This window comes from Dermacentor albipictus, chromosome 1 (genome assembly GCF_038994185.2).
Source record: "Dermacentor albipictus isolate Rhodes 1998 colony chromosome 1, USDA_Dalb.pri_finalv2, whole genome shotgun sequence".
Lineage (NCBI taxonomy): Eukaryota > Metazoa > Arthropoda > Arachnida > Ixodida > Ixodidae > Dermacentor > Dermacentor albipictus.
Genome location: NC_091821.1, coordinates 21,786,501 through 21,813,541, shown reverse-complemented (window position 1 = coordinate 21,813,541; position 27,041 = coordinate 21,786,501). Strand labels below are relative to the sequence as shown.

General features: G+C 43.4%; 1 protein-coding gene and 1 long non-coding RNA gene across 2 annotated transcripts in view; both read left to right on the top strand.

Moving 5' to 3' along the window:
• Positions 1-26,813, top strand: part of LOC139060395 (uncharacterized) — a 37,310-nt gene extending 10,497 nt beyond the window's left edge. The window contains exons 3-5 of the mRNA XM_070539496.1: positions 23,815-24,079; positions 24,190-24,734; positions 26,659-26,813. Coding sequence (XP_070395597.1) covers positions 23,815-24,079; positions 24,190-24,710 — 786 coding nt within the window. The 3' untranslated portion in view covers positions 24,711-24,734; positions 26,659-26,813. The remainder of the gene's footprint in view (positions 1-23,814; positions 24,080-24,189; positions 24,735-26,658) is intronic.
• Positions 3,345-12,161, top strand: LOC139060391 (uncharacterized). The gene is made up of 4 exons (XR_011514774.1): positions 3,345-3,696; positions 4,859-4,911; positions 5,973-6,162; positions 7,234-12,161. It is a non-coding gene; the product is annotated as an uncharacterized lncRNA (long non-coding RNA).
• Positions 26,814-27,041: the final 228 nt, after the last annotated feature.

Below are 27,041 nucleotides of genomic sequence, written 5' to 3'. Positions count from 1 at the left end.
TCCCTTTGTATCTTTGCATTTCTAATGTACGAGGGCGAGTCAAATGAAAGTGAGCCTACCCTAACCGCGCAATAATGGTTCGGTTCATTATCTGCAAGGCATGCGCGTAAGAGAACGGCATGTCTCATTTACAAAAGTGACACGCAGGTGTGAAGATGAATGTTCTTTAACGCTCTCATACACTGGGTTGAATATGGTTGCTTCACATAATGAACACTTCAAAAGTTGAACAGCTCGGTGTCGCGAAGTTTTTGACAGCTGAAGGTGTTTCCAAAACAGAAATTAATCACCATATGACTGCCGTGTACGTTGAACACTTCATTTCATTGACCACTGTGAAGCGTTGGAGCAAACGGTTCAAAGGACGTTGCAAAGACATTCCAAGACCGGGCCAAGACCATCATGCAATCCCCCCCCCCCCCCCCCCCCCCCACAATTTCAAAGGTTCATGAGCTGCCGAAACAAGAACGGAGGATAAGCATCGATGAACTGGCAGACCGCCTGAACATCAGTCACGGTTCGGCTCACGCCATACACTCTAAGAAAAAAGAGAGTAAAAAGTGAGTCACAGCAACTTGACTCTCTTTTTTCTTGCGAAGACCCATTTTCGCGCGGGTAGAGTCACAAAACAAGAGTCAACATTTGTGTGTGGGTCGTTTGACTCTTAATAGGACGCGAAGAGACTCTTGCCTCCTTGGGGCTCTTTTTGCGGGTGCAAATAAACGTTATTTCTCTCTCTCTCTCGTCGTGCAAGATTGAGACTCCTCTGATATTCGAGATGAGTCTGGCGAGAGAAAGATTAAAATGCAGGAGAAGAAATACCAGATAACGTCTTCTGTTTTAGGCAGGCCCTCGGGTTCGTAGTCCTGGTTGTAATCAGTTCAGTTCAGTTTTATTCCTTAAAGGCCCCCATTTTAGGGGGAGTTGCATAAGGGGTGGGATTACATTTGTAGTGAGGAAAACAAACAGCGATGGTGATTTAACATTGAAGGTGATCTGTAACGCGTTCTTGAAAAGCAGGTGTTGAAGCGATGGCGACGATGTCATGGGGTAGGCCGTTCCAGTCCATGGCTGCTCGAAGAAATAACGAAGCTGAAAACGTAGTAGTACGTGATAGTGGGCGGGCAACTTGAAGGGGATGACTGGTGCGGTGAGATATGCGTGATGCGGCGGCGATATACGGTGCTTGATCGAGAGGAGAATAAAAGAATTTGTGATAAAAGGTGAGGCTAGCAATGCGACGACGAAAGGAGAGGGGTGACAGTCCGGATGTAGCTTTCAAGGATGAAACACTGACGTCATATGAGTATGAGGAATGAATAAATCGGGCAGCACGATTCTGCACAGCTTCCAATGCGGTGATTAGATATGCTTGATGTGGGCTCCAGATGGGGGATGCATATTCTAATTTGGGTCTTATAAGTGATTTATACGCGAGCAATTTAACATGTGGTGGGGCAAGACGAAGGTGTCGTTTTAGAAAACCGAGTGTTTTGTTTGATGCTGAAATGATGTTACCGACATGTTACGGACATGCGGTGTATCATTCTTTCGTCAAGCTTGTCATGTTCTGCAATTACATCGAACTCTAAATATCGATTTTCCTTGAACATGTTTGTTAATATCTGACACGCTTAAGCGATAGCTGGCTTCCTATGCTAAGGAAGACCCGGATTTGTCACAATGGATTCTGACCATAAGTAAATCTAAAAAATATAGCATTGGCTACTAAAGAGAGCACAGCAACGAGATAACAAGTTCAGTAGGCGCACTCAACAGTGTCGATTGTAAATGTAATTGCGCTACGTAAAGTTAAATTTTGAGGATTTAGGTTCCAAAATCAAGATCTTGTTGTGAGGCGCACGGTAATGGAAAACTGCAGATTTATTTTCAGCAGCTCGGGTTATTTAACGTGCACGGAATGCAAAATATACGCGCGTTTTCGCATTCTGCCCCCATTGGAATGCGACTGCCGCGGTTGTGATTGGACCCGTGACCTCGAGCTCAGCAGCGCAACACCAAAGCCACTGGGCTACCGCAGTGCGTTGCGTTCCGCGACCAGAAACAAACATTAGCGTACGCAGCACTGCTTTTGAACCCCCCAGAAATTTAAAAACAAAAATATAGCAGTTTCCCCCCAATGCTGCATGAACCACTGCACGAACCAAGGTTCGTAGCTTCATCGCCTGAATAAACTGCAGTAAACAATCGCTTACTCCGTAAATTAGCAAGCACGGGGTCACGCGCGCACGTGCACACATAAACAGATTTCACTCAATGACCGCGAACACTCGCTGCCACAGCGTCAGCGTGATGAAGGGCGCGAACAGAGCGGACAGAACGCTTCTGCTGCCTCGTCCTTCAAAGCGTCTCCGAAACTTGCAATGGCGATATAGAAGCGCCTTTCCCCTCTCCCCCCCCTCCCCGCTTTGCCCAATCGGAAATTATCTCCAAGACAGAGAGAGAGAGTGGCGCCAGACCGGGCTAGAGCAACGGCCAGAGGAGAAGCGTGCTAAACTAGCGCCTCCTTTCCCCGGCTTGCGCGCGTTTTATCACGTGACCACCTATAGATACTTGGGGCACCCATCCAGGCACTATACATCTCGGCTCGCCCTCGTACACTCCCTTTAATGCGCACAGCTAACGGAGCAGGATAGGATCTTATCGCACTTTATACGTAAGCTCACGGCAACACCGACATATATATTTCGGCGGTTGTGTCCATATAATTGCTATCGGAAAATTCGCAATACATAGAAAATTTTACTAAGGACGAACCACGCTGCTTCGCCATGTCGTGATAGAGCGGTGAACGATAGTTCTAGAAAATGTGTTGCTAAATCTCCGCCAAATGACTATACGCGCGCATTTGGTGACAGCGGCACACAGTCGCAAGAACTTGTGGAGGAAATACCGGAGTTCTGGTAGCTTCAGGTGCACTAGATCATTCAGTAACATGGGCAGCTTTGTAGTTCTACCTTACATCAGAGCAAACTGCACTCGACAGAAATCAAGGGCAGCTGGATCGTTATAGCTAAGCAAATTAAGGACAATTACGCCGCGTCTTCACACTTCGAGCACGCTCCGACAGCCCAGTGATAGATATTTAAAACACAACCACACTCGGACGAGAAAATTTTGCTTCTGCCAAGTGAATGTAGCGGGTATTTCAAGACGCGTGTTAAATTCATGGCTGTTTCATTCGTAAACATTACTTAAGTGACATAAAATTATCAGTGAGCAAAACAGTTTTTATTTCAACGCAAGGAAACAAAACCGAAACTAGCGCAACTGTTTTGCCCAGTTGTGCAGATACAAAATGATCCAAAGCCGAAGCCGTCAATAGCATGACGCCATTTTGAACTTGTGCTTCATCACGCGCGAGTAGTACGTTGTCGTTGAGTGGTACTGAAATCGCTGCGTTAAGGGCGACTGCAACCAAGCGTTGTGGCAAGTTACGGTGGGAGCTTCTTTCCGTGCTGTGCGATTGCGACGAGGGGACCGCCGCGAGCAGCAGCGTATCGCCGATTTCGTCTTTGCCGACATCGCCGGACCGTCACAAGCGCCCGAAGTGCTGCGGTTTGCACTGCATCTTTCATTGTGATATGGGAGATCGCAACGGACAGAGACGACCAGATGCATACGACCGACTACCAGCGGGGGGTGACCTGTGCCATATTTCTCTTAACGTCTCAGGTAAGCATATCAGCTTTTGTTCCGAGTTTACAAACGGCGCGTACTCGGCCCTTCCGGTACGGCTACATTTTGCGCCATGTTTCTCTTGGCAGTTCACAGACGTTTCTTAGGCATGCGTGCGCATGTGGGCGGAAATACTACTGGCAGACGGAAGCCTCAGGAGAAACACCGTTCTTAACGACTCTAGTGACGAGTGGCCTGTCGCATCGAAAAATCCGTAGAATATCAAGTACTGCGTAACTTGAAGTGTAGATACAATACTAGCACCAGTGTGACTTTCGCATGGCGAAGACAGGTAATCGAAAGGGCAGCTTGTGCATTCTGAAGATTTACTAGTGCTTTAGGTATATTGCCGCGAATAATAAAAGCGCTACAACGCTGTATGGTAGTGTCAGGCGATGTGGCAGCAGAGATATTTTAAGAGCGGTTAAGCGGCTGCATGCACAAGCGAACAGACAGCGCTTTCAAAGCGCTGAAAGAGAACAAATTTTTTGTGCATTTGGCTGTAAGTAGAAAACACATTAGCTCACAATCTAAGCCTCTATATAATGTATTATTTTTACGTAATCTTTATTTTCACGGTTGTAAAAATTTAAAAGCATGAATATGCTGCAACATTTATATAGTAAATCCTACTACGCTTACAAAACCTGGCTGTGTTATGTGGTGAAATTGTACTATTGCTACTGGATTTTTTATATTGAGTCCGGTGGTTTATGAAAAAAAAAGGTCCTTTTATGTGTAGTTTCATGTTAGTTCGTATATTTGCCCAGCAGAAATGAGTTGATTGCAAAGTTGTACCTTCCAGTGAGCTGCATATGAACCCAAGTTTATCCTGTCTTGGCTATTGTAATGTGCATACAACAATTTTAAGTATATACAGCTGTAGTTGGCTTAGTCGCTGCAACATATTTTGTAAAAGTAGAAGGCCATTTATTATTTTGCTGCTTCCATGCAGAAATACCTTTTTTCTTGTAGCAAGAAACGCTGACAGTATTGAATGAAATGAAGTGTTGTATTTTTCTACTAACATAATAAAGGAAATTTCGTCTGCCGTGTATCGGAGATTAGTTTACCTTGTTGTACTAAACAATGCATTATGTCCTCGGCTACTGCTGTTGTCCTGTGTATTTTTATAATTTTGAAATGTATTTTATTTTAGGTATTCAAGAAATGGCAACAGCCAGAAGTCACCATCTTACCAGCACGTTATGGGTGAGACAAATCGTAGCAGGCACTTTTGCATATCTCATTAGCATATGATGCTATTTGTTGTAATTTTTGTGTCCACTTTCCTGTCTTTATGCACTGTACTATTATTGTGCAAAGGCTAACAGTTTTACATTGAGACAGAGTAATCACCCAAAGGGGAGACATGGCTGGAGGAGACAACACACACAAGCCTCCTTTGTCCGTATCTATGTTGCGCAGTTACTCTGTCATTATCTACCAACAAACCCAAGTTCCTCATCAGCTACATTTACTAATGATCCGTTATTACAGTTTCATTGACATAACATTGAAAGTACAGAGGTACACTGGAAGACAAGAGACTTGAACTGATGAAGAGCCATAGAACAAGGACCGCTGGAGCCAATATTTCGACAAAGAGAAGGAGATTTTTCTTCTCAAAACGTTGGCTCCAATGAATTTTCTTGTTCTATCACTATTTACGGTTGAAAGAAAGCATTATTCCTCTTGCTGAAGTATTATGCATTATGGCATAAAAATTAGCAGGGTGAAATATGAGGAATGTCAAAATTCTTGTATATTCCAGTGCTAAAGCGAAAGCCAGGAAAACAAGATGTAGAGAACCACATTGTTATTTTTCATTGCCCAGTTTAGCCAGCTTTATTCCGAGCTTGCACTTTGTTGCATTAACGACCACTGGAATTTGTTAATTGAATTAGCTTGGTGATTTACTTATATTAAGAGATTTTGAGCTTGTAATAATGCAGCTTAACATAACGCATGTAAAAATAATTTACAATGACATATTTAGGTGGCAGGCTTGCAGTTGTCTAGCAGATCACTTGATGGTATGAGCTCAGGTTTCAACCGAGCTTCCATGCACAAACCGGTTACACATTTTTTGTTTCATTGTTTGGATTTTCATAAACATAAGTACCGTTTCTTTTTTGTCGGGCTTCTAGTTGTGTCGTAGGACCTAACTGTTTACCTTTATTTATATTGGTAGCCATGTTACACAGACAGCTCAGTTTTATTGGAAATCATGTCATGGTAGGACTAAGAACATTTGTGCAAATTTGTTGCAGGTACACTCTGGCGGCTCCTACCCCTGTGTCCTCCCACCACCCTGTCCTGACTACGTCCACTAGGTAGTTGGGAGCCTTTGGTGGCTTCTGCCACTGCATCCTGCCGCCACCATGTCCCGACTATGTCCACTAGGGAGTTGGCAGCCTTAGTGATGATGCCAGCAGGCTGACAGCCGACAGAAAGATTCAGGTAAATACCTGTAATTAAGCGACGTCTTTTTGAGTGAAATGGCTTGTAGTCACTCAGCAATGAAAGACGTAACTTCGAAGCAGATTAGACTCTCTGCTATCTGTGCAGGGAGGCTCAAGTCCATGCATTTTGTCTTAGCCGCCAAGAGGCTATGTGTATTAGACGAAATGCGATGCAAATTTTCAAACTGCAAGAGACCACTTGCACAATTTTTTTTTGCTTAACACAAAAACTACTTTGATAAAGCTTTACCAATTTAAAAAGAATACAATGTACTCTCATACATGGTATTTGGCATAAATTTACTAGGGCTGCCTCAGTGGTAAGTAGGCCGATAAACGTACACCAAAACTGTCTTCTTTTCCAAGTTCATCCTCCTCTGTGCACTGCTGCTTAATGTATCTTTCTGATACCATTCTTGCACACAGCACAAGTCCTAAACACATGGATTGCATAAATTTGCAGCTTTTGCTGTAGGTCACTTCTGTGAAAATAAAGTTAATAAGCCATTTTGTCCATTTTTAATAGCAATAATAAACTGAGCAGTGGATAATAAGCAGTCAAGTTTTTGGTGTAAGGCCTCTCTTCGTTGTTAAAAATTTGGCCCTCTTAATGAAAGAACCAAATTTTTGGCTGCCATTTTATGATGCATACTTTGGTGCATTACACGAAATTTGACATAATGTTTATGGCAGTAAAAATTTTTTTTGCTTTAAGTATTGCGTGAAATTGAGATTTGTTTTATATTGAAAGGCCCTCAGTTTTCAAGAAGAAATTCCAAGTTGTGTGCCAGGTTGGAACAGCTGGTATGGAATAGCCTACTTACACAAATAGGGAGGGTCATGTACACTTGACTTTATGTTAAGATACTATTATTGATCCACAAAAGACAAATTGATGGATTCCATCCTGCAGCTCTTCACATTCATTTCCACTTTTGCACATTTATATACCTTGAGTCTGGTGACTTGTGTCTGTTTTCATCATCTGCTATGTGCAGATGGTAAACTTCAGATTTGCCCTATGGTACAGAATATTTTGGTGCTAAATATATGAATCTGTGTTTTTCAGGTTGCCTCGAAATTTTACCCAAGCCATGCCGCACACTCGGGCCAGGCCTCTTGCGAACGACGTATAACCAGGCTCAACGCATCAGGGTCGAGGGAGTCCGGAGATCAAGGCAACCTGCTGTGCAACCTTTGGTGACCCCTCTACATGTGCTACCTATTTCACAGCTGTGCCTCACCTACCATCTATCCAAACAGCATCACCGGCTGTGATCACTTATCGAACCATGGATGAATGTTGGGGTGGAGTGATTTGAACAGACATTCTATTTGTCTCTTCAAATTCTTTGTAAATATTTCTGTTATAATTCATATGTGTCTTTAGTATCTAGTTTTTAATAGTTCCTTTCTCTTAGAATTCTCACCATCAGCCCCTGCTATTCTAATGTATACCTGCCTTTAAGCCCCGTTTCTCATAGTTCGTTCGTACTTGTGGATGTAATTGATAGGTTAATAATTCTTGTTGTATGGAAGGCTAAAATACGAACTTACGGCATTTTTTCTTCCTGTGATAATCTACAGCACTGCAATGTGTTCAAGAAATGTAACATAACACGGGCTCTGGTGTAGGATAAATTTAAGAGCAATATAGAGTACTTATTTCAAGCACCCATTATTTTTTAAAAACTCAAGGATATAGGAGCACAAGAAAGAAACTATTGAACTAGAGAAACATTGGTTCCCCTCATAAGTCTGGTAATAACGTGACTTCTTTCACTGCAAAGATACTGGTACTCGCATACAAGGCTTGAGACATGAAAGCTATGATAACCTTGGCATTTCTCAGTGCTTATTTACCACACTGATGAATGTCAAAGGCAGCATAGGTTTCATACACACATTCGTTGTATTACACCTTTTGAGTATTGCATTTCTCAAACACACGGGTTTGTAGCAGTGCTTTAAATAGCAGATGTATTTCCTAATTTTCAGAATTTGTTAGTGCAAGAGTAACGCTACAGATCATGTAAAAATAATTTTACAGACTATATGTCCATGGATGCATGTTTCTTCTGATGACGTAGCAGTGCCATGTGGTCGGGGGATGAATGTCTATTTCAGATTTAAATATTGGCTTCCAGGCCTGGGTTAGTCTCCTACACTGAGTATTCCAGGTCAAAGCCCAGTTACTAGAGGAAAGTGAATAAAACTAGGAATTATAAACATCAGAAGATCTTGTTCGGGACACTAATGTAACAATCAGCAAGGTTCTTTGTGCATTCATTTCCAGATTTGCGAGATTATATTTTGACTGGTTTCATTAATGCGAGAACAAATATTTGTTTATTCTCATGCTAGAGTTGGCTGCCCCCATTCGTATACAACCCCTTTACAGGCTAAAAATTAAGTGTATAATAGGCTGGTTTTCGGTTTTGCGCCCTCAGTGTTAAGGGATGCAAACGGTGACATACAACAGAATGCAGAAAAATGTCTAAGGAATGCAAGCAGGGCATGGGACTTTTTAGACAGATGCATGCGTGTGCTATTTATAAAACTCCCTATGGTATGCCTCAAGGCATTTTGTAACCCTTTGGTAGAAACACTGACACCCACCTATTAAGGGGAAATGCTCCTCGAAACAACTTTTTTAATTTGTACTAGAAATTTGAATGTACTGCTATTCATAGGGAGTTTTATGTAGATTTGAATTGTCATTGGTTTTTGTGTAGCTGGTGTTTAGTTATGTCCTACATAGTGGCAATATATTTTTATGGGCACTTGTATGTAAAAGTTTCGCAAATGGTTTCATGCTGTATCTTATTTAGCTAGGTGTATACCGCAAAGTGGCGATACCTATCCAAACAGCTTGTACAATTACTGGAATTATGCAAAAAATATTAGGCCACTTTAAATAATTTTTAGATTGCAATTTCAATTAGATACTGGTATTCTGCTTATCTTGAAGAGTATGTATGCCAAATTTAATTTGTATAGGACAATTATAAAGCACAAGGTTATTCTCATGCTATTGTGAGAAAAAATTATTGAAGTATTCTCAATAATTTTAGTAGCAGGCCTGCCTGCCTGCCTACTAATCTTGCATACTTCTAGTAACTTTACGTGCTGTTTGAATAGATATCGGCACCTTGCAGTCTACAGGGAGCTGAGTTAGCTGCAGCACACTGCTTTTTTGTGAAAATTTAATACACAAGAAAGTGCCCGCAAATATCACTATGTATTTTGCCGTTGTATAGGACATAACTCAAGAAGCAGCTAAACAAAAACTAATGGAATATATGAAATCTGCATGAAGAACTCTACAATTGGCTCTCTTTTGAAACCTCTAGTACAAATAATAAAAATATTTCGAGTAATATTCAATCAGCAAAACGTACCCCTTGCTACAGTGACCTACAACATAGCGACGCAAAGCTTAAGGCAAGTCCTCTTGTCGAAGCGAATATGGGCTGTCTTCCCAAGGGCTTCTGTTATAGACGGTGAATTTTCCTGCATTTACCAGAAGTGCAATACTAAAATGTTTGTGAATGTGCAATTGGTATTGGCACACTAACAGAAAAAAAGACAGTTCTGTGAAATGTAGACTTGAGACGTGACTTTGTTGGACATTTAAATTTTGGCTCCATATATTTGTGTTTTGTACTGAGTGTTTCAACGGTGACTGCCTCTAATTATTGAACATAACTGCTTCATGACAGTGCGACAATTTTCCCTAACATAAATTTTAGCTGTGGCAGGCATTAGAATTACAGTACTCAATAACGTCTACTTTGTAAGAACTCAGACTAGCACCAGTTCTGATATACATATACCCAAAAAGTAATGATCATCCTACAAGGCTTACAGAAGGCTTTTTGGCAAAGTAATATCCGAAAGAGCAAAGCATGTTCCACCAAGTATGGTGACAAATATTTTAGAGCTGCCAGTCTGAGGACTCCTACAAACTAACAATACCTTCAGCACTGACTAGCTTCAATAATGGGATGTCAGTGTTTTGCTAAAATTAATGAAACTTCAATTATTGTGATCTTGTTTAAGAAGACATTTGTAATTAACATGCAGTTCTAATCTCTGTCACTTTTGTAAATATTTCCCAATTATTTTTTCAGGCTACCATTTTTGGTAATAATGGTATTCATTGCAGAAAGAGCTAGTACATGGCATTTAATAAAGAAGGTACTGGTCATTGTAGATTTTCTGTCTTCAGCATTTGTTCTGTTCCACAGCTGTTTCTTGAAATCTGAAATGATGTACCCATCACTTTGTTAGCGATAAACAGGGAAATCTGTCAGTATGTTTTGTTTAAAATGGAGCTGATCAACCCAATAGTTAGGCTATTTGCTAATTATAAATTACAATGATAATAGTACAGGACATAAAAACAGACTGATGCTGAATAACAGCTGTGCCCAGCTACATACACGCAGCTTTGCCACACAATGTGTATGTGTTCAGAAGAGCCAAATGCCCCAGAGAGAAAGCAACAGTAACTAATTGTTCGTCATCTTGTACAAGCAGATTATGCGCTAGATGTAAATTATGCTCAGTAAATACATAAGTCAGTCATGTGAGGTGTCTCACTTTAGGTTGCAAGTTGGAACTTATTGCAATCTTGGTTCTTTTTATTTTGTTTCCTTTGTGAGCATGAGTGACTTAGTTGCCTTGGCACATTTTGTCAAAACTGTTTCTTCATCACTGGGAATCACAAAATTTCAATTACACATAAAATTTCCAGTTACTGATATGGTAGACTTCGAAGTTAATTCTCTTATCTACCAAGTAGTTTTATCATTCATTGAAACATATCCATGCAATGCACAATAGGAACCCAAATTATAAATATCTGTTCTTGCTTTCTACCCTGCTCTACAACATTATGAAGATACAAAGCAAAACTATAAGTTTACAATTGTCCCCCATAACCTGAGTTTCGCTTAGAATTTGAAAAACAAAATTGACATCCTGCTATAGTGTGAGAGTTGCTTTGAGCACCAAGTGAACTGCGTAGCACCTGTGCTAGAGTACACAACAAAGCAGAAAATCGCACCAGATTGGAATGGCAGTGGTAAGTTAAGAACAGATGTTTTATTTCACGCACCATTAATGTGGCTTATCATCTGCTCCTGTTTTGTGGGAACGCATACATTGGGAAGAATTTTTTGCACCAGTCTTACCTTAGCGGGACACTTGAGAAAGGTAGAAATCAAGAACAGGTATTCACACTTTGTTGCCCGCAGTGTATTATCTGAATGTGTTTCACTCTACAAAAGACTACTGTGGTAGATAATCATAAAGACCAAGACAAAAGAATTAAAAGAAGTATGTGTCAGTCATCCTTCCATGATCTCCCATGTTTATAGAAACACTTCTTTCTGCATATGTGCGAAGCCGTAGGGAAGCATTACATAACTCAGTCATGCTTTCCAAGTTAAAAATCTGAATAAGGACAATCACAAGAACATTGTATGAGTGATTTGTAAATGTGGCACCTAATGGAACTTATTTACGTATGTGCTGAGGGTACATTACAGCCAGTGCATAATCTGTCTGCTCTTACAGGATAGCTTGTGATGAGTAAAAGAAGCCTTCCTCACATCTTCCTCTTTGTTTCTTTTGGACCTTGGTGCACCATGTGTATTGTTACAGCTGCATGCGTGCAGCTGGGTATAGTTTATGTGTTCTGCTACCTCCCTTGTCCTCATTACTCATGTGCTATCTTTGCCGTAACAAAATACAGCTACCTGTGCTACATATTTTGTCAGCGTGTTTGCATTATGGCAAGTTTTGTATTAGTGGTTATTGCAATCTGCGAAATTGTCTGTCAGCTGTTATACTTCGTCTTGAAAAGTACGTTTGTCAACATAAATAAACAATTAGTATAAATTTTGCTCTATTTATTTTTGTAATATTATCTGTTGTGAAGCTTTTATACACTGTTGCATGTTGTATGACAATAAAATTGATGCACAACTTTTTAATGTGGTATTTTTCAGATCAATTTTCAACTGACGCTAACACGCACAAGTTGTGGGGGAAAAGTGCCAACAAGAGTACCATAAGGTAAGACAGCTGTTCTTACTGTTAGATTGGATTATCAATTGCCGACCAGTTGTTTTCAGCAAGCATAGTATAACGCATACATTATGTAATCTAAGTTGGAATATTGTTTTTATTGCACTTGATTATCTGGATCTCCTTTGTACATAAGTGCGGCCTTCTTTATTTGTTATGTGTAGCTTACTTGCTTAAAATGTTAAATCGTAAGTTCTAAATAAAAACACGTCTCGAAGAACGGTGAAATAGGTTTAACTTATAAATGTTTTGACATTAGAGACCTGTACAGTGCTGAATTGAACTTCTACATGAGTTACATAATATTTTGGGGTCTCATTATGGTTCTGAGTTGCATTGCAGTGTCATGCATATGCACCTGCAGGCTACATATTGGATGTTTATTTAAGACTGTTTTGCTTGGTTGGCTATTGATTCCAGTTTAATAGTAATGAGAACTGTCTTGCTTTCATGGTGATTCTGTGCTCACTAATACATTTGAATTTTCCACAAGACAACAAAGGGTGATGAAATGTTAACATTTTGTTGCTAACCTGCCACGTCCTTTTTGGCAAGTTTGCTATGGGTTCTTTCTTATATGTTGTCTTTTCACAGTAGCCATCTTGAGAGCTAGCCGTAGTCGTGTGTACTTACAGCAAAAGTTGGTGACACATTTTGAAAAGCGGCTCGACACTGCCATCCGAGAGTCAAACGACTTACATGGATTAGTTATTTTACTCCATTTACAAGAGTCCTGCACCATGCACAAAGGGTAACTTGACACACTGCTGGAGTCATCAGACTCCTCAAGAATAGTTACCCGAATCCTTCAGCAGTGGTCATGTCACCCTTTATCTTGAGTCGTTCGACTCATTTAGAATTGTTAACGGACTCCCTCAGCACTAGTCTTGTAACCCATTTGAGAGGGTATAGGCGACTATTACAACAGAGTGTGCATGACTATTGTGTGCGGAGTCACGCAAACACCTTGTATTGAGCACAGATAGTCTCGGGACTCTCTGTCGAAAGAGAGTTCGGGTGTCTCCCACAAAGTGTGTCGTATACGTGGCGAATCCAGACTCTCCAAAAAGAGTAAGAGGTACTCTTTTTTTTCTTAGTGTGTAATTCATGAGCTTCTCGTTTATCGGCTCTTTGGTGCGCAATGGATCCCCAAGATTTTGATCCATCACGAGAAGACGGAGAAGTTTCGCGCTGCCTTGACTCATCTGATCGGGTATTGAGGATGACGGCTTCTTGTTTGCAACTGTGATCGGGGACGAACCTTGGTGCCACTACTACGAGCCTGAAACACGACGGCAAAGCTTACAGTGGAAACATTCGAATTTACCACGCCCAAAGAATGTAAATGCCATCATTTCCGCTGGAAAAGTGTTGCTGACTTTTTTTTTTCGATCGACAGGGTCCATTACTGATAGAATTTGCTAAATCTTGAGAGGCTATCAATTGTTTCCAATATTGTGAAACGCCAGAACGGCAGCGTGCCGCAATCAAGAACGAACAACGTGGAAAATTTATGAATGGGGTCATCTTGTTCCACGACAATGCCTGTCCGCACGTCGCTTATGTGGTTAATACAAAACTGGCAAAGTTCAAGTGGGAAACGCTGCAACATCCGCCATACAGCTCAGACCTGTCACCTTGCGACTTCTACATTTTTGGGGCAACCGAAAAAACAGCTCAAGGGAACCAGATAGACTTTTTGAAGCAGCAACCCAAGGAGTTTTATAACACGGGAATCACGCGACTCGTTAGTCAATAGGACAAATGTCTAAATTCTCATGAAGACTACTTTTAAATAAAGTACCCCGTTGTTGGCTCATTCATTTGACTTGCCCTCATATATCTTGCAGAACTACAGCTTTTTATACGTGCTCTCTGTCGCGACTATAACTTCGGTGCGATCACTCACGATACACGACAAGGGACAGCTACTCCTGCGTAATACATTAGAACAAACGACAGCGTCATTGAGATTTTTCACTGGCCATTGCATATATACAAGAATGTAAGCACGGTTCTTGAATGACAAAGTTTCATTAACATATTTGTCCTCAACTTGTTCAGTTCATTGCCTTTTAACTTTTCGTATCAGCGGCATGCACTGCTTTCCTGGTTTCGAACTGATATAGTTCTAAAGCTCGTGTGATATTTTCTTTACCTAATAGACAAAAAACACGGAAGCATTGACGCCAGTTATGTTGGGCACAAATTTTGGCACATACGAGTATAATATTTTATGAAAAAATACATATTTTACTTGTATTTGCAGTGCGTAGCTTTCAAGAATTCGTTTGCAGCATCTTTGGCAATGACAATGCAGTTATTATTCATGTATTTGATCCCTCGATAAATTGTTTAAGAGGAAGCTTTAGCTCGGGCCCAATCCGACGCGGCCTATTCAAATACTTGTAAAACGCAGAAACGCTTTTCTGAGATAATCCTGCTGATCGCTTTTATTGAAATTGGTTGCGTTTGGGAGAGAAAGTTAAATCCTAGTGTCTGTTGGAAACAGAACTTCGCTTTAGGGCCTGAATTTTGTTTAAAATATTTTGAAAAATTCGAAAGTTTGAAAAAATAGAAGCACGACGTTTACAAACTAATAGCTATGCATGAAGAACAGATATTGTGGTTCTGTAAACGGCATTTATTGTCACAGTCAAAGCGGACAAGTTTGCTGCGTCAATTTGTATCTTACGTGAATTGGTTACGTTGTGTACAAGGGTTCTGCAAAAGCCGTATTTCCACAATACCAAATTTTTTTGAGATTCATGTGTAGCATATCTATTTTGTCCGCTGAAGATGTACTATTAGATGCAATTCACAGAATTGTGATATCATTTTTCATTGTTGAGTCACCGAGTTTTAAACCTGATAGTTTCGTTTTCTGAAAATTTTCAATTCCGGCCAATTTTTAATAAATAATTGACCGCCTAAATGAAAAATTCGAAACCAGTAGTCACTAGAATTATACTTTTTGTTTTAAATGCAACAAACCTCCTCAAATTTGGTGAAGTAGTTGCAGGGAAAAACGAATTCCCCTTCTACATGTACTTAAATAGGAGCACCAGACCTAAAGCTTCCTTCTAAGGAGGAGGCTGAGCTGGAACGTGCAGCTATATATATATATATATAGGGCCAGTGGCGTAGCCCCCCCCGAACAAAATTTCTGGCTACGCCACTGCCATTAAGTGTCGACCCTATTGCCACGTGCGTTTATTTCGGCTCGTAGCGACGCGACCGGCGTCGCTGCGACGCAAGCGGCGTCGCTTGGCGCGTTTTGATCATGGAAGCGAAACGTATAAATACGGGACCACCGCTTGCACTGGCTCAGTCCGACGAACGCCCTAGGCGCGCTTGCTGCTTTCGCCGTCACCGAGTTGTTCGCTTGATTTAGGGCACAAGTTTGCCCATTAAACTCTCTTTAAGTCTACCGCCGACGCAGTGTCCCTTTCTGTCTGCCTGCGTGCCGGGCAGCTGACCATCACCTACGTGACACTATGATAGCTTCGATGGTGGTCGAGGAGTCGTCCAGTCGATGAATTTTCTGCTGACGAGCGGCCAGTAACAGTCTGCTCTTACAAGCACGCTTATTCCAGGCTCAGGCGAGACCTGAAATCCGGTGACGTCAGCCAAGCGCAAGTCCTTGCTTTTCACCTTTTCAAGTACATTTGCCTCTGCCAATGCTGACAAGTCGTTGCATATTTCTGGCACTTCTATAGTATCTATTTCAAGTGAGTGTGAGTCGTACTTACTATGCAGCGTGACTCCTACTCTGAAAATATTTCCGAAGTGCTGAAATGTTTCCAAATCCCGAGATGGTGAGCTGCTCTTCAGCTAACACAGTGGCTTTCAGCTTCCTAGACAACTTTTCCGTGATGAAGCTGTGTTGACTACCACCATCAATCAACATACTTACGAGGCGTTTGCTTCCGTGCCCTGAGCCTAAACTTGTGCGGTCTGCAGACGAACTGCGTACTTAAGCGAGTCTGTTGACAAGCTGCAAACAGTTGTCTGCATTTCTGTGTTCTGCTTCCATCTTGGGTCGCACGTCGATGTGATATGTCGCCTCTTACATTTCGAACAGCTTAATCGCTTGCAGCTTCTGCCTTCCTTCGCTCTGTGAAATTGTATAACGCAGCGGAAGCAGCATCCCAATTTGCGTAGTTTATATATTTACTCGTCTATTAGTTCAGCTGGACAGACATTCACCGAGTGATCTCTGTCGCTGCATAGTATACAACTCTTTGGAATAAGTTTCACGGGTTACATAAGATGCGGAACCTTGCAAATGCTAATTGGATTGTCCTTTTGCGGTTAAGGCTTGTCATCTCTTGTCAAAAGTCACCACTATAGTTGCTTCCCGGCTTCTTACTCCAAGGCTCGAAAAGTCTAGAAGAACAGACATTTCATCTAGTCTGTCGCTAGAAACGCTTGTATTTGTCGAAGACAAGATGCGCTGAGTGTAACGGAGCACCATTTCTTGCGGAAGATTTTGTATTATAGCAGTTTTCAGAAGCACTCCACATCATTTTTCTTCGACGCCAAGGTTATGAAGGGATCTCACGCGAGTCTGCACTTCTTCACGCAACGTTTCAAGCCCTTCGGATTCTTTGCAGCAAGTAATGTCTGCCTCTCGGAATAATCCAGCTCAAGGACTAGAATTAGGTTATCTGCAACATGACATTTTTACAAATTCTGTAACACTTAAAAATGGTCACCCTGTATAGCACTCAAGAAAGGCGTTCCTGTATTCTTCCTTCGCGAGACTAGCAGTCCTCGACCAAATCTGCGTGCGTTGCATGCACGCGTGCTATGTACTTAGGCGTGCAAATACATGTATTTCATCTATGTCTCGCCCTCTTTCCATGTATACGTACATTCGTTTGCAGATTCGCTACAACTTTATAATTTTACAGTGGTGCTCCTCGTGCTCGTTTGCTATCGTGATTCTCGTTCTGCCTTACAAAAGCGTGTCATAAAAATGCGCAATGTCGCATCATAATTAGGAGCACCCCTTGCAGGCCATTCAGACAGTGGTTAAAAAATTATGGTTGTACAAATTACTGGACCTTATGTTCATCAATTTGAGTGTTGTCCGTATTGGCAGCCTGCAGATAAAGGGCAATTTGTGCACTCGATATGCGCACTTGACAGAGTTTCATTGTTAGCATTTTTGTCATTGGTATTAGATGGCCAATGCGCATTCGAGCAGTTGGAAGCCTGTGGTATCCTTTATATGTATCCAAACGATGAACATTTTATATAAAGCAAGTTCGTGTGAGAACCACACGAACAGTTATTTCAACTTCGCAAGCTAGATTAAAATGGAACTGATTCTGAAAAAGATCGCACATAGGGCTGTGGCGTCGTTCATGATACAATGGCTACCTAGCCACGCTGGGATTGAGGGAAACGAGACGGCAGATGCCATCGCCAGCTCTTTTCTTCCATACCTCCCTCTCGGGTGGCGTGAACCAGCAACTCCGCCAAGAACAAGTTTCAAGGCCGCAGCACACTCTGAAGTCTGCGACGCTACGTCACCAACCGGAGGCGGCCGAGAGAACCCGTCTCTCCCTGGCCGTCACGCTCGGCTGGTACGCGAGCACATTACTCCAGCGAAGCCATGGCTCGTCAAACGCCGCGGGCAGTCGCATTTGTCGAGCATATACCGTGAATTGATACCCAGCCAGGCTTTCAGGGTGAGGCTGTCCCCGCCGACGCAATATTGGTTCGCACCTCCGCCGTGCTGCCTTGGAGCGTGCACGAAAGCCGTCGTGATTTTGTCGTAATCGGCCACATTTGACCAGGCAAAGTGAGTCAGAAGTGGAAATTTGGTAAAAGGAAGCGTTCGCTTTATTAATATATTCGCAAAAAAAGTTTTAACATAAAATGAAGCACTTAGCACCGACGAAGGCAAATTAAGCACACAGGAAGGGTCAGGAGCCCCTATCGAATACATGTGAACGGAGGAATTGTCTCGGCAGCAGCTGCACCAAAGCTGAATAGGTTTATTGTGTAAAAGTGAAGGTCAAACTCTACCGACCACACGGAGTACATACATAACACCTCCTCCCCCCCCCCCCCCACACACACACGCGCGCGCGCGCGTGCAAGCACATACAAAAACACACACATACGCACGCACAAACACGCGCGCGCACACACACACACGCACACACTTTCCGCTGTACGTTGCGAATTCTTTGCAGGAAATTTTCAGCGAAAGTTTGTTTACATCAAGTAATGCAAATAGAGTGAATGTGCTTCTTGATGCAAGATTACTGCGATTGTCAATTATAGTAGTTCCTCCTGCACGGCGCTAAATCGCCGGCGTGCGTGATTCGCCGCCACCCCGCGACGTCACAGCGGCACTGTGGACGCTGGAGAACAAAGACAACTCGATCGGTGGATGGCAGAGAAAGGCAGGAGCAGCTCATAAAATGGGACATATATGCTAGTCCCACCACACCAGAAGAGCACCGCCTGCAGGGCAGGCTGTGAAGACGGGCGCAAACAAACACTTTGCAAACATCGCACTTCACATATTACATACAAGAGAGACATAGAAGACGCCACATGAGGTATGTGGCGTCTTGTCAGGAATGCTCACGTGTTGTGGGAGTGGCGGGGGAGCCGCCAAGCGATAAAGGACAGCAAGGCCTACCTTCCCGACAGGACAACTCCCTGGAGGAGTGGCTGACGAACTGCTCACCGAATACATGAATGAAGAGACCGGAAGACCGGACTAGGTTTCTTTTTTAAATTAATTTTGTCTCCCTCTCGCCACCCGCCGTCTTTCATCACATTTGCCACCGTCACCAATGGAACGGCCTCGTGTGCCATTGTGAGCAGCCCGCATTCGTATCCTCTTTCCTTTCAATATTTCAGCTAGATAATGCCGTGTACGGATTGCAAACCACTCGAGTGTGTCACTTGAGATTATTAATAGTAAATATTACAGCTCTGTTAATTAACCACTAGGCACAAATTACTCTTTATGTAGAGGCAATCAAGATGGACATCCGAAATGTAAACACAGTGTCTCTCATATATTTCGCTCTAATTAAAAATAATACTAGAAAATATTACAGATAGCATAGACACCTTGCATTTGCCGCCTTTCTTCTTCTTCTTCTTCTTCTTCTTATTATTATTATTATTATTATTATTATTATTATTATTATTATTATTATTATTTTACTTCAAACGCTCCTGACAGCTGTGTTCCGCCTTTAGAGGTGGATTTGTGGAAAAGGTGAAAATTATTTGCAAGAGATATCGCAGTGTCCAGGTGCCTAACTAAAAACATTCGCTTCCTAACTTTTCAACATAATTCACTTTATTGGAGATTTCCCAATGGCGAAATTAATGCGGAACCATAGTGAAGTCATGCCTTCTGCTCAGAACCCCGAACTAAATGCGTTCTGAAGCATAACTGCGAGTCGGCCTGGTTGGAACAGATATATCTTAAAACTTTTTGTGCGCAATCAAATAGGGACGAAGAATAGAAGCAACACAAGGAAAGCGCTCGTCCTTGTGTTGCTTCTATTCTTCGTCCCTGTTTGATTGCGCACAAAAAAGTTTTAAATGTGTTCGTCCTTAAAATGTGTCACGAAATCTAACAGTTCACCAAAAGCGTCCCTATAGCAGTTCTGTATATCGACATGGACGAAGAGCTACTTGAAATGTAGCTGTACTAACTGATTCATTCATTCATTATAGCAGGTATATAAGGACGATATTTTACTGCACGGAACGTCAATGCGCGCTCTGTAGCAGATTTCGGGGACGGGTACTTCGAATGATGGTGCTAGTTCTAAAAGTTTCTGCTGTGCATACATGATCCCACTACTTGTCAGATTGAATTTCGCAACATTCTCACGTGTACCCTAACGTGAACAATCTAATATTTCACTGAGCGCTGACTAACGCCGACGGTTTCCCGTCGGTGTCATCTCGTGCATCGTCGATGCGCGGCGCCTTCAACACTAACGGCACCCATCAAGCCAGCGTCGTGAAATGCCTGGCAGCTGCCAGGGCACTGTTTCTTCTGCCCAGCAGAAGTTGCCTCGTGTGCTTCGTCGCTCCATCATGTGGCACCCGCGTATAGTTAGAACGCCGTCCGAGAAGTTCATGCGCAATGATAAACCTTGGTAATGCTGTCAATGCACTGCCATTCGAGCGAAACTGCCAATCTTTTTTTTTTTTTACACTATTGGCGAGCCTCCGCAATAGCCGACACGATCAGTTTAGGGCATACCTTAAGCAGTACAGTAGAATCTCGGCAAACGGAAATCGCTTAAACGGAATTGCCGGTAAACGGAAGAACAGCCTCTGAATTGGTTGGTTTTGTACTGATATGATGGAAGAAAATCTCTCGTCAATCGAAACCGAAATTTTCGTAACTCTCGGTAAACGAAACTACAGAAGCATGCTCTAAAGTATCTTTATTTTTTTTTCAGGAAAATAAGAAAAAAAGAGACGTTTTTGCGACACCTGTCTTTTAGCAGAAAGCCATCCTTAAAAAAACGATAGCAAAGACTCAAGCAAGCAAACGTTTATTATAGATAAGATACTCAGTGTGTAGTGACAAGATACATAGCATGTCCAGTCCTGGAACTTCGCGGCACCGCCACTCGCTCCATAGACAGCCGAAATAAGAACAATCAGAATATCGGACTCTTACAACGCCTCCCCCCTCCCCCCTCCCCAGTGCCCCCGGGAGGAGGGGTTCTACTCCGGTGGCCCGTGCGTATGGCGCGTCCCCGTGGGCCTTGAAAGCGACCTGCGATGGGGACGGAGTGCGCCGAGTGCGGATAGCTTCGTGCGCGCTGTATTCTGGCCGCTTAGTTCGTGGTGAAGCGACAGGCAGCACAAAGGTCAATTCGCTCGCTGCTGCTGCCGTGCTTTCTCAATGCAGCGTTTTGACAGCGAGTGTGCGCGCTCATCGAGTGAGATGTGTTCAAGTTGGCTTGCGCGCGCGTGACACCATGCTCGTAAATTTAGTTAGTAAGTTAATGTTTACAAGTTTATACGGCCGATAAAGTTATTATCCTTGCTTCGTATAGCTGTCTACTAATTTGCTATCGCAATCGATGCTTCGCCTTTCGGGCGAAACTGCGACTTTCTTTTTCTTTACCTTACATCTTGCTTCATGTGAACCAAAGCGTTACGAACAAACAAGATTGGCCCATTTTCTAACTCTTAACTGCTCTTCTATATAGTACAATACCACGTATTGATGTAATGAGTGGAAGTCATCGACATCTTGTCGCCAGTATACCGCTTAAGTATATAGGCCTACTAACACGATTGCGTGTCGGTGAATGTGATAGAACGTGATTATGTACAAGAATACGTTTGAGATGGCGTGAGTGTGAACACGAGTAAGCACCAGTAAGTGGACGTGAGTATGAGCATGAGTGAGTGTCGATGAGTATAAGTGGATGTGACCGTTAGCGCCTGTGTGGATGAGTCCTAGTACGAACGTGAGCAAGTGCCGGTGACTGTGAATGAATGCGTCTGAATGGGTGAATATGAAAGTGAGTGACTGGCTTTGAGCATGATGAGTACGTGTGAGTGCGAAGGTGAATGAGTGCCGGTGAGTTCTGGTGGACGTGTTTATGTAGTTTATGGACGTCAGTGAATGCCGGTGAGTCTTAGTAGGTGTGAGTGTGAAATTGAGGGAGTGCGAAGACTGAAAAAAAGAAGAAAATTAAGTTAGAAGAAAATTAAAAGTTAGTTTTTAAGGCTCTAGGCCAATCTGTGCTCAGATATGGTATTTAAGGTTTTGGTTCCTGCTCACAAACGAAAGTAGATCGAGTGGATAAGCTATTGCATAGGATAGCTGCGAGCACCCTGTATGGCACCGCTTACGATTGTTCAGACAATGACGTAAGAAGTAATATTGCAGGTGTTGAGTCCTTTTCGGATCTGTTTGTACAAGTGATACTTCTTCGTAATATTTTCTCGAATCGCCACAAAATAATACACAGTAAACCTAAAACGCTAAGAAAAACATGCCTTTATCAGTTATTACCGCGTATATATACGAACTAGGGTAAAAAGTGTCGAGAATATTACGCTCCTTTTTATATTCGGCAGTTGCCGAAAGAAATAATTCAACAGCATTCCCAAAAAGAAGCCAAACAACAAATTAAATCATGGTTACTTCATCCTCGAAATACTTGACAGGTATTGTGTGCTTATGTTTTTTTAACAGTTCCTATCATTATTTGTACTATTGTCTTCTAAACAAAAATATTGTGATCTTTTTATATATGTATTTCTTTACCTTTTCCCAAAGAAATAGAGGGAAATTTTATTTTTCAAATTAGTCTTTTCTCACGCTACTAACACAGTAAAATATTCCTGTTCAGTGTTCTCTTCAAGCTGTTGCGATATGTAATATGTACGTCGTACTTCTTTTGCTAGCAGCGAGCTAGCACCTCATGTCTGCCGTGACCCGCCCACAAGCGACTTGCGCTTATGCGGGCACGATATGTGTAATACGTTGTGAGCTGCTGAAATAAAGACGTATGTATGTATGTATGTATGTATGTATGTATGTATGTATGTATGTATGTATGTATGTATGTATGTATGTATGTATGTATGTATGTATGTATGTATGTATGTATGTATGTATGTATGTATGTATGTATGTATGTATGTATGTATGTATGTATGTATGTATGTATGTATGTATGTATGTATGTATGTATGTATGTATGTATGTATGTATGTATGTATGTATGTATGTATGTATGTATGTATGTATGTATGTATGTATGTATGTATGTATGTATGTATGTATGTATGTATGTATGTATGTAAAATAACGGTAAGTGAGCGGTGCCAACGTGTGGCACTCGGCGACCCCGCGCCACGATTATCTCGGTTCCCTCCGCATGCTCGCCGTATAGTTGGTTATGTAAAGAGCACATCGAAGTGTTTACATCTTTCACAAAGCACTAACGTATTTGGCATAAATTTCCGAATTCACACCGTAAACGCACTGTTATGATTGAACTGTCCGGTGTGAGAAGCATTCAAACGGGCTTCCCCACGTCAACATAATTGCCCTCTTCTCCGAAACGGCGTCACCCTTTTCTACGAGCTGACACAAAAGGGTAGAAGAAGAAACCGACGGTCAAGACGACGTCGCCCTTTTCCCCGAGCTGACACCAAGGTTGGGCAGAGGGAAAGACAGGCTCCGGAAGAAGACGGCGACGACCCCAACACCGCCAGAGGTTATTTGAGGCCGTGCTGGCCCACGTGTTAATAAGAACCGCTCGAGACTCAGATGAGAGTCACATCCATGTACCAATGAAGTGAATACAATCTTTTCGAGTGTTTTCATCGTCACGATGCCCGGCTTCGCCGTCGTTTCCTGATTCTTGCGGTGAAGACCCACCTAACCCGGTCGAGATGGTATCAGTGCGCATGGTTTGCACATAACTTCACTGCTCACGTAAGCACTTAGTAAGATGCCTCATTCAAGGTATACGTCCGATTAATAATTTCTCATGTTTAAATTCATTCATTCTTTCAGGGAAATTTCGGACCTTGTCCCCAATACGGTCGTCCGTACAGTCCTCCCCCCTCGCCACCTCTGGGAGCGCGGCGCTCGGCGAACGGCCAGCGGTCACCGGTTCGCAGACCCCGGCGCGCCTACGACGAGGATGACTACGATGGCGGGCGCAGGAACGGCGGGTGCGACGACGACGACGACGTCGACTTGGAGTACGCCGAGCGCAGCCGAAGGCAACTCTCCCTTGCGCGGAGATCCCGCTCGCAGAAGGATGGGGCAGGGCCAGGTTAGTGTGCTTTGTGAATTGTGTCAACGCTATCGGGAATCACTGTTTTTTTTTCTTTCTTTTTTTTACATACGGGTGAGCGTTTTGTGTCGTACGTGCTACGCGTGCAGCCAAGTCGGCGATGAGCCGGTCGGGCAGCCGTCTACGGATGCTGCGAATCGAGCGCGAAATCAGCGACACCGGCGCAACGCGGCGGGGCGCCTCCTCTGCGGCGACCAGCCGGGTTCAAGACGACGCGGAGGCGGCCGGCAGCTGTGTGTGTATCTGCGGCACGGCGCGCACTCCGCCGCGCGCTCCGTCGCGGGGTCGCTTGTCGGGCATCTACATCAAGCCGAGGCGTGAGCCGGAGGACGAGGAGCTGTATGTCATCAAGAGGATCAGAGACAAAAAGAGGAGGAGGAAGAAGAAGCAGCCGCCTGCCCCACCGCAGCAGCAGGGCCTCGTGGGCTACATCTGCAACCTGGTGGGCCTCACGAACGAAGAAGCGCCGCCTCCGCAGGTCGCCGCCACGGAGTCGGGCACGGACGACGAGGAGGAGTACGAGCTGAGGAGGCTCGACCGCGCCGAGTTGGAGAGGCTGTGTCGCCAGATGGGCGTCACGAAGGGCGCCGACGAGCCGGAGAAGAAATGACCTGCCGCACTCGGGTGACCACAGGCGGGACACATTCATGGAAAGTACCCTTCCCACGCATTTTCGGCGTGGCATTGCGCCGCCATTTTGCTCCCTGAAGCGACCACACTGCTGTGGTCGGTGCCACGGGGCGTTCGCCGAGCAGAACACGGCATCGCGCGGCGTAAAACGGCGGAACGATGCCGCCGGCAGCAGCGTTTGCCGAATGCGCGTGTGTGTGCCGCTTTAGGGTTTCACCCAATGCACCTACAAACGAAACACACCTTGTGCCTATAAACATGTACGGGGAAAGAAACAGGTGGAAGGAACGAGTGAGCGCTTGTACAAGTGTAAAGAAGACCACCGGAAATTGCATGTGATGCAGCCACTCGAGTGCACAGCACTTTTTTCTAGCGGGAGGGCAAACTAGAGTTACTGTATATGGTTCCCGAGATGACTGTCCAAAGGAAGCCATATGCAGTAACTCTAGGGCAAACTAATTCTTGCAGCGCTCCCACCCCCTCCCCATTTGGTTTCTTCCGGGCGTGCTATTGTCCACCCCATCACATTTCGTGGAAATTCAACGAGAAATGAGAAGCCACACTATAAGAGAATATTTTTTGTATTTATTCAATAACCGTTAATCACACTTCTACATTGTAGTGTACATCGGCTGTGGTGCAATGGGCATTTTGTCCGTAGCCTAACAGAGTCTGGGCGCGTGCTAGTTTGTACGACACCTTCATAGTGAAACAGTGCTAGGAAAACACGGACGGCAGAAGAACACAACGACGACGTCCTTGTGTTGCTCTGTCGTCCGTGTTTTTCGAGCACTGTTTCACTATGAAGGTCCGTAGCCTACATTAAACAACCTGCGGCCATGCACCAGGCAGTATACAGGTTGGTGCAAGGAAAAAGTATTCATGACTTCCTCTTTTGCCAACCCCGTTGGCCAAAATGTACAAGGTGTTAATTGTAACACGCTCATAAATGTGCAGGCTTCTTTTTAGATTCTAACATAAAACAATGACACTTTGAGAGTTATATCTTATCAAATGGCAAACAACCTCCACCAAAATCTTGCATTGTGCTTTTCATGTCAGAAGGCATTAAACTAAGTAGGCTAACAAACATGTATAATCGGAGTAAAGGTTCTAGTGCTTTCACGTCCATGTACTCAGCTATTTAAAGCAAAAGTCTTTATTATTTTGAACAATGCTGAATCATCGAAGCATAGCTTGTAGACAGCGCTATTCCCTGCTCAACAAAAAGAAAAAGTACCCATCGAATGCGCTCTGGGGGCACGGAAATCATGACTGTGCAATCAATTTATGCCGCCCTCATCACCACCTCTAAGCAGACCGGGAGAAGGGGGGGGGGGGGGGGGGCATGGCCCCCACTGCCCCCTATGCGCTCGCCTATGATTGCAGCAATGCATACTAAGCCGACTACAAATGTTTGCGGAGTGCGGATAGCGAAAAATATATTTGCTGTCACAAGCCACATCAATTCTGCAAGCAAATCACGTGCAGTTTCTTAGCGCTGAGCTTCCTCACGACTTCGCCAAAATGCAGGAATTTAGGTGAGCAGTGTGATCACTGTATACACTACAACTTTCGATTCGGGGACTGATCCGTAGGCTGAGTTGAAATTTCGTTTCGCCTTGGATACGATGCTCCGAAAATTTTTGCTGTTTAGGGTACATAGGAATTTTTTTTAATTTATTCAATTACCCTTCGGATAGCAGCAACAATGGCTGTGTTCGGCTAATTTGTAACCTTTACTTCAGTGTAGGTCTTGTACCCTTATCAAGCACTGAAATAAACGTGTTGAAGCGAAGCGGGGAGGGGGGTCATTTGTGAAAGGAAACTGTTTGCACATCGTCACGCATGTACTGTGAAAACGACTGATTGTCATCACGCTGCACATATATAACGCTGAGGTACTTCAATTCCATTTTGTTTTGCAGGTTACAACTTGAGATGCTGGGCACAAGGCCCATGGCTCCAAAGCTATGTGAATGACGGAAACAGTACATGGAAGGCGCCAAATACGCTGGTTACCCAAATAACAGTCAAAGAAAGGCAGCTCTAACTTTATTAAAAAAAAAAAACACTTGGCCGACTCCAGTGACTGATTCTCTCGACTCAATTATTATGAACAGCATTTACAAGGCTCCCGCTGCCATATGCTGCTGCCTTTTCGGCCTTGGTCAGTGGCACTCGTACTTGCAAAGGGGAGTGGGCCAAGGCTGCAGCTGTTGTATAAAATGCTCAGCAACTATACCGGAATTAATCGAAGAGCTATAACAAGGCAAAGCGTGATAGCGTATACTGCACTGACAGCGAGAGC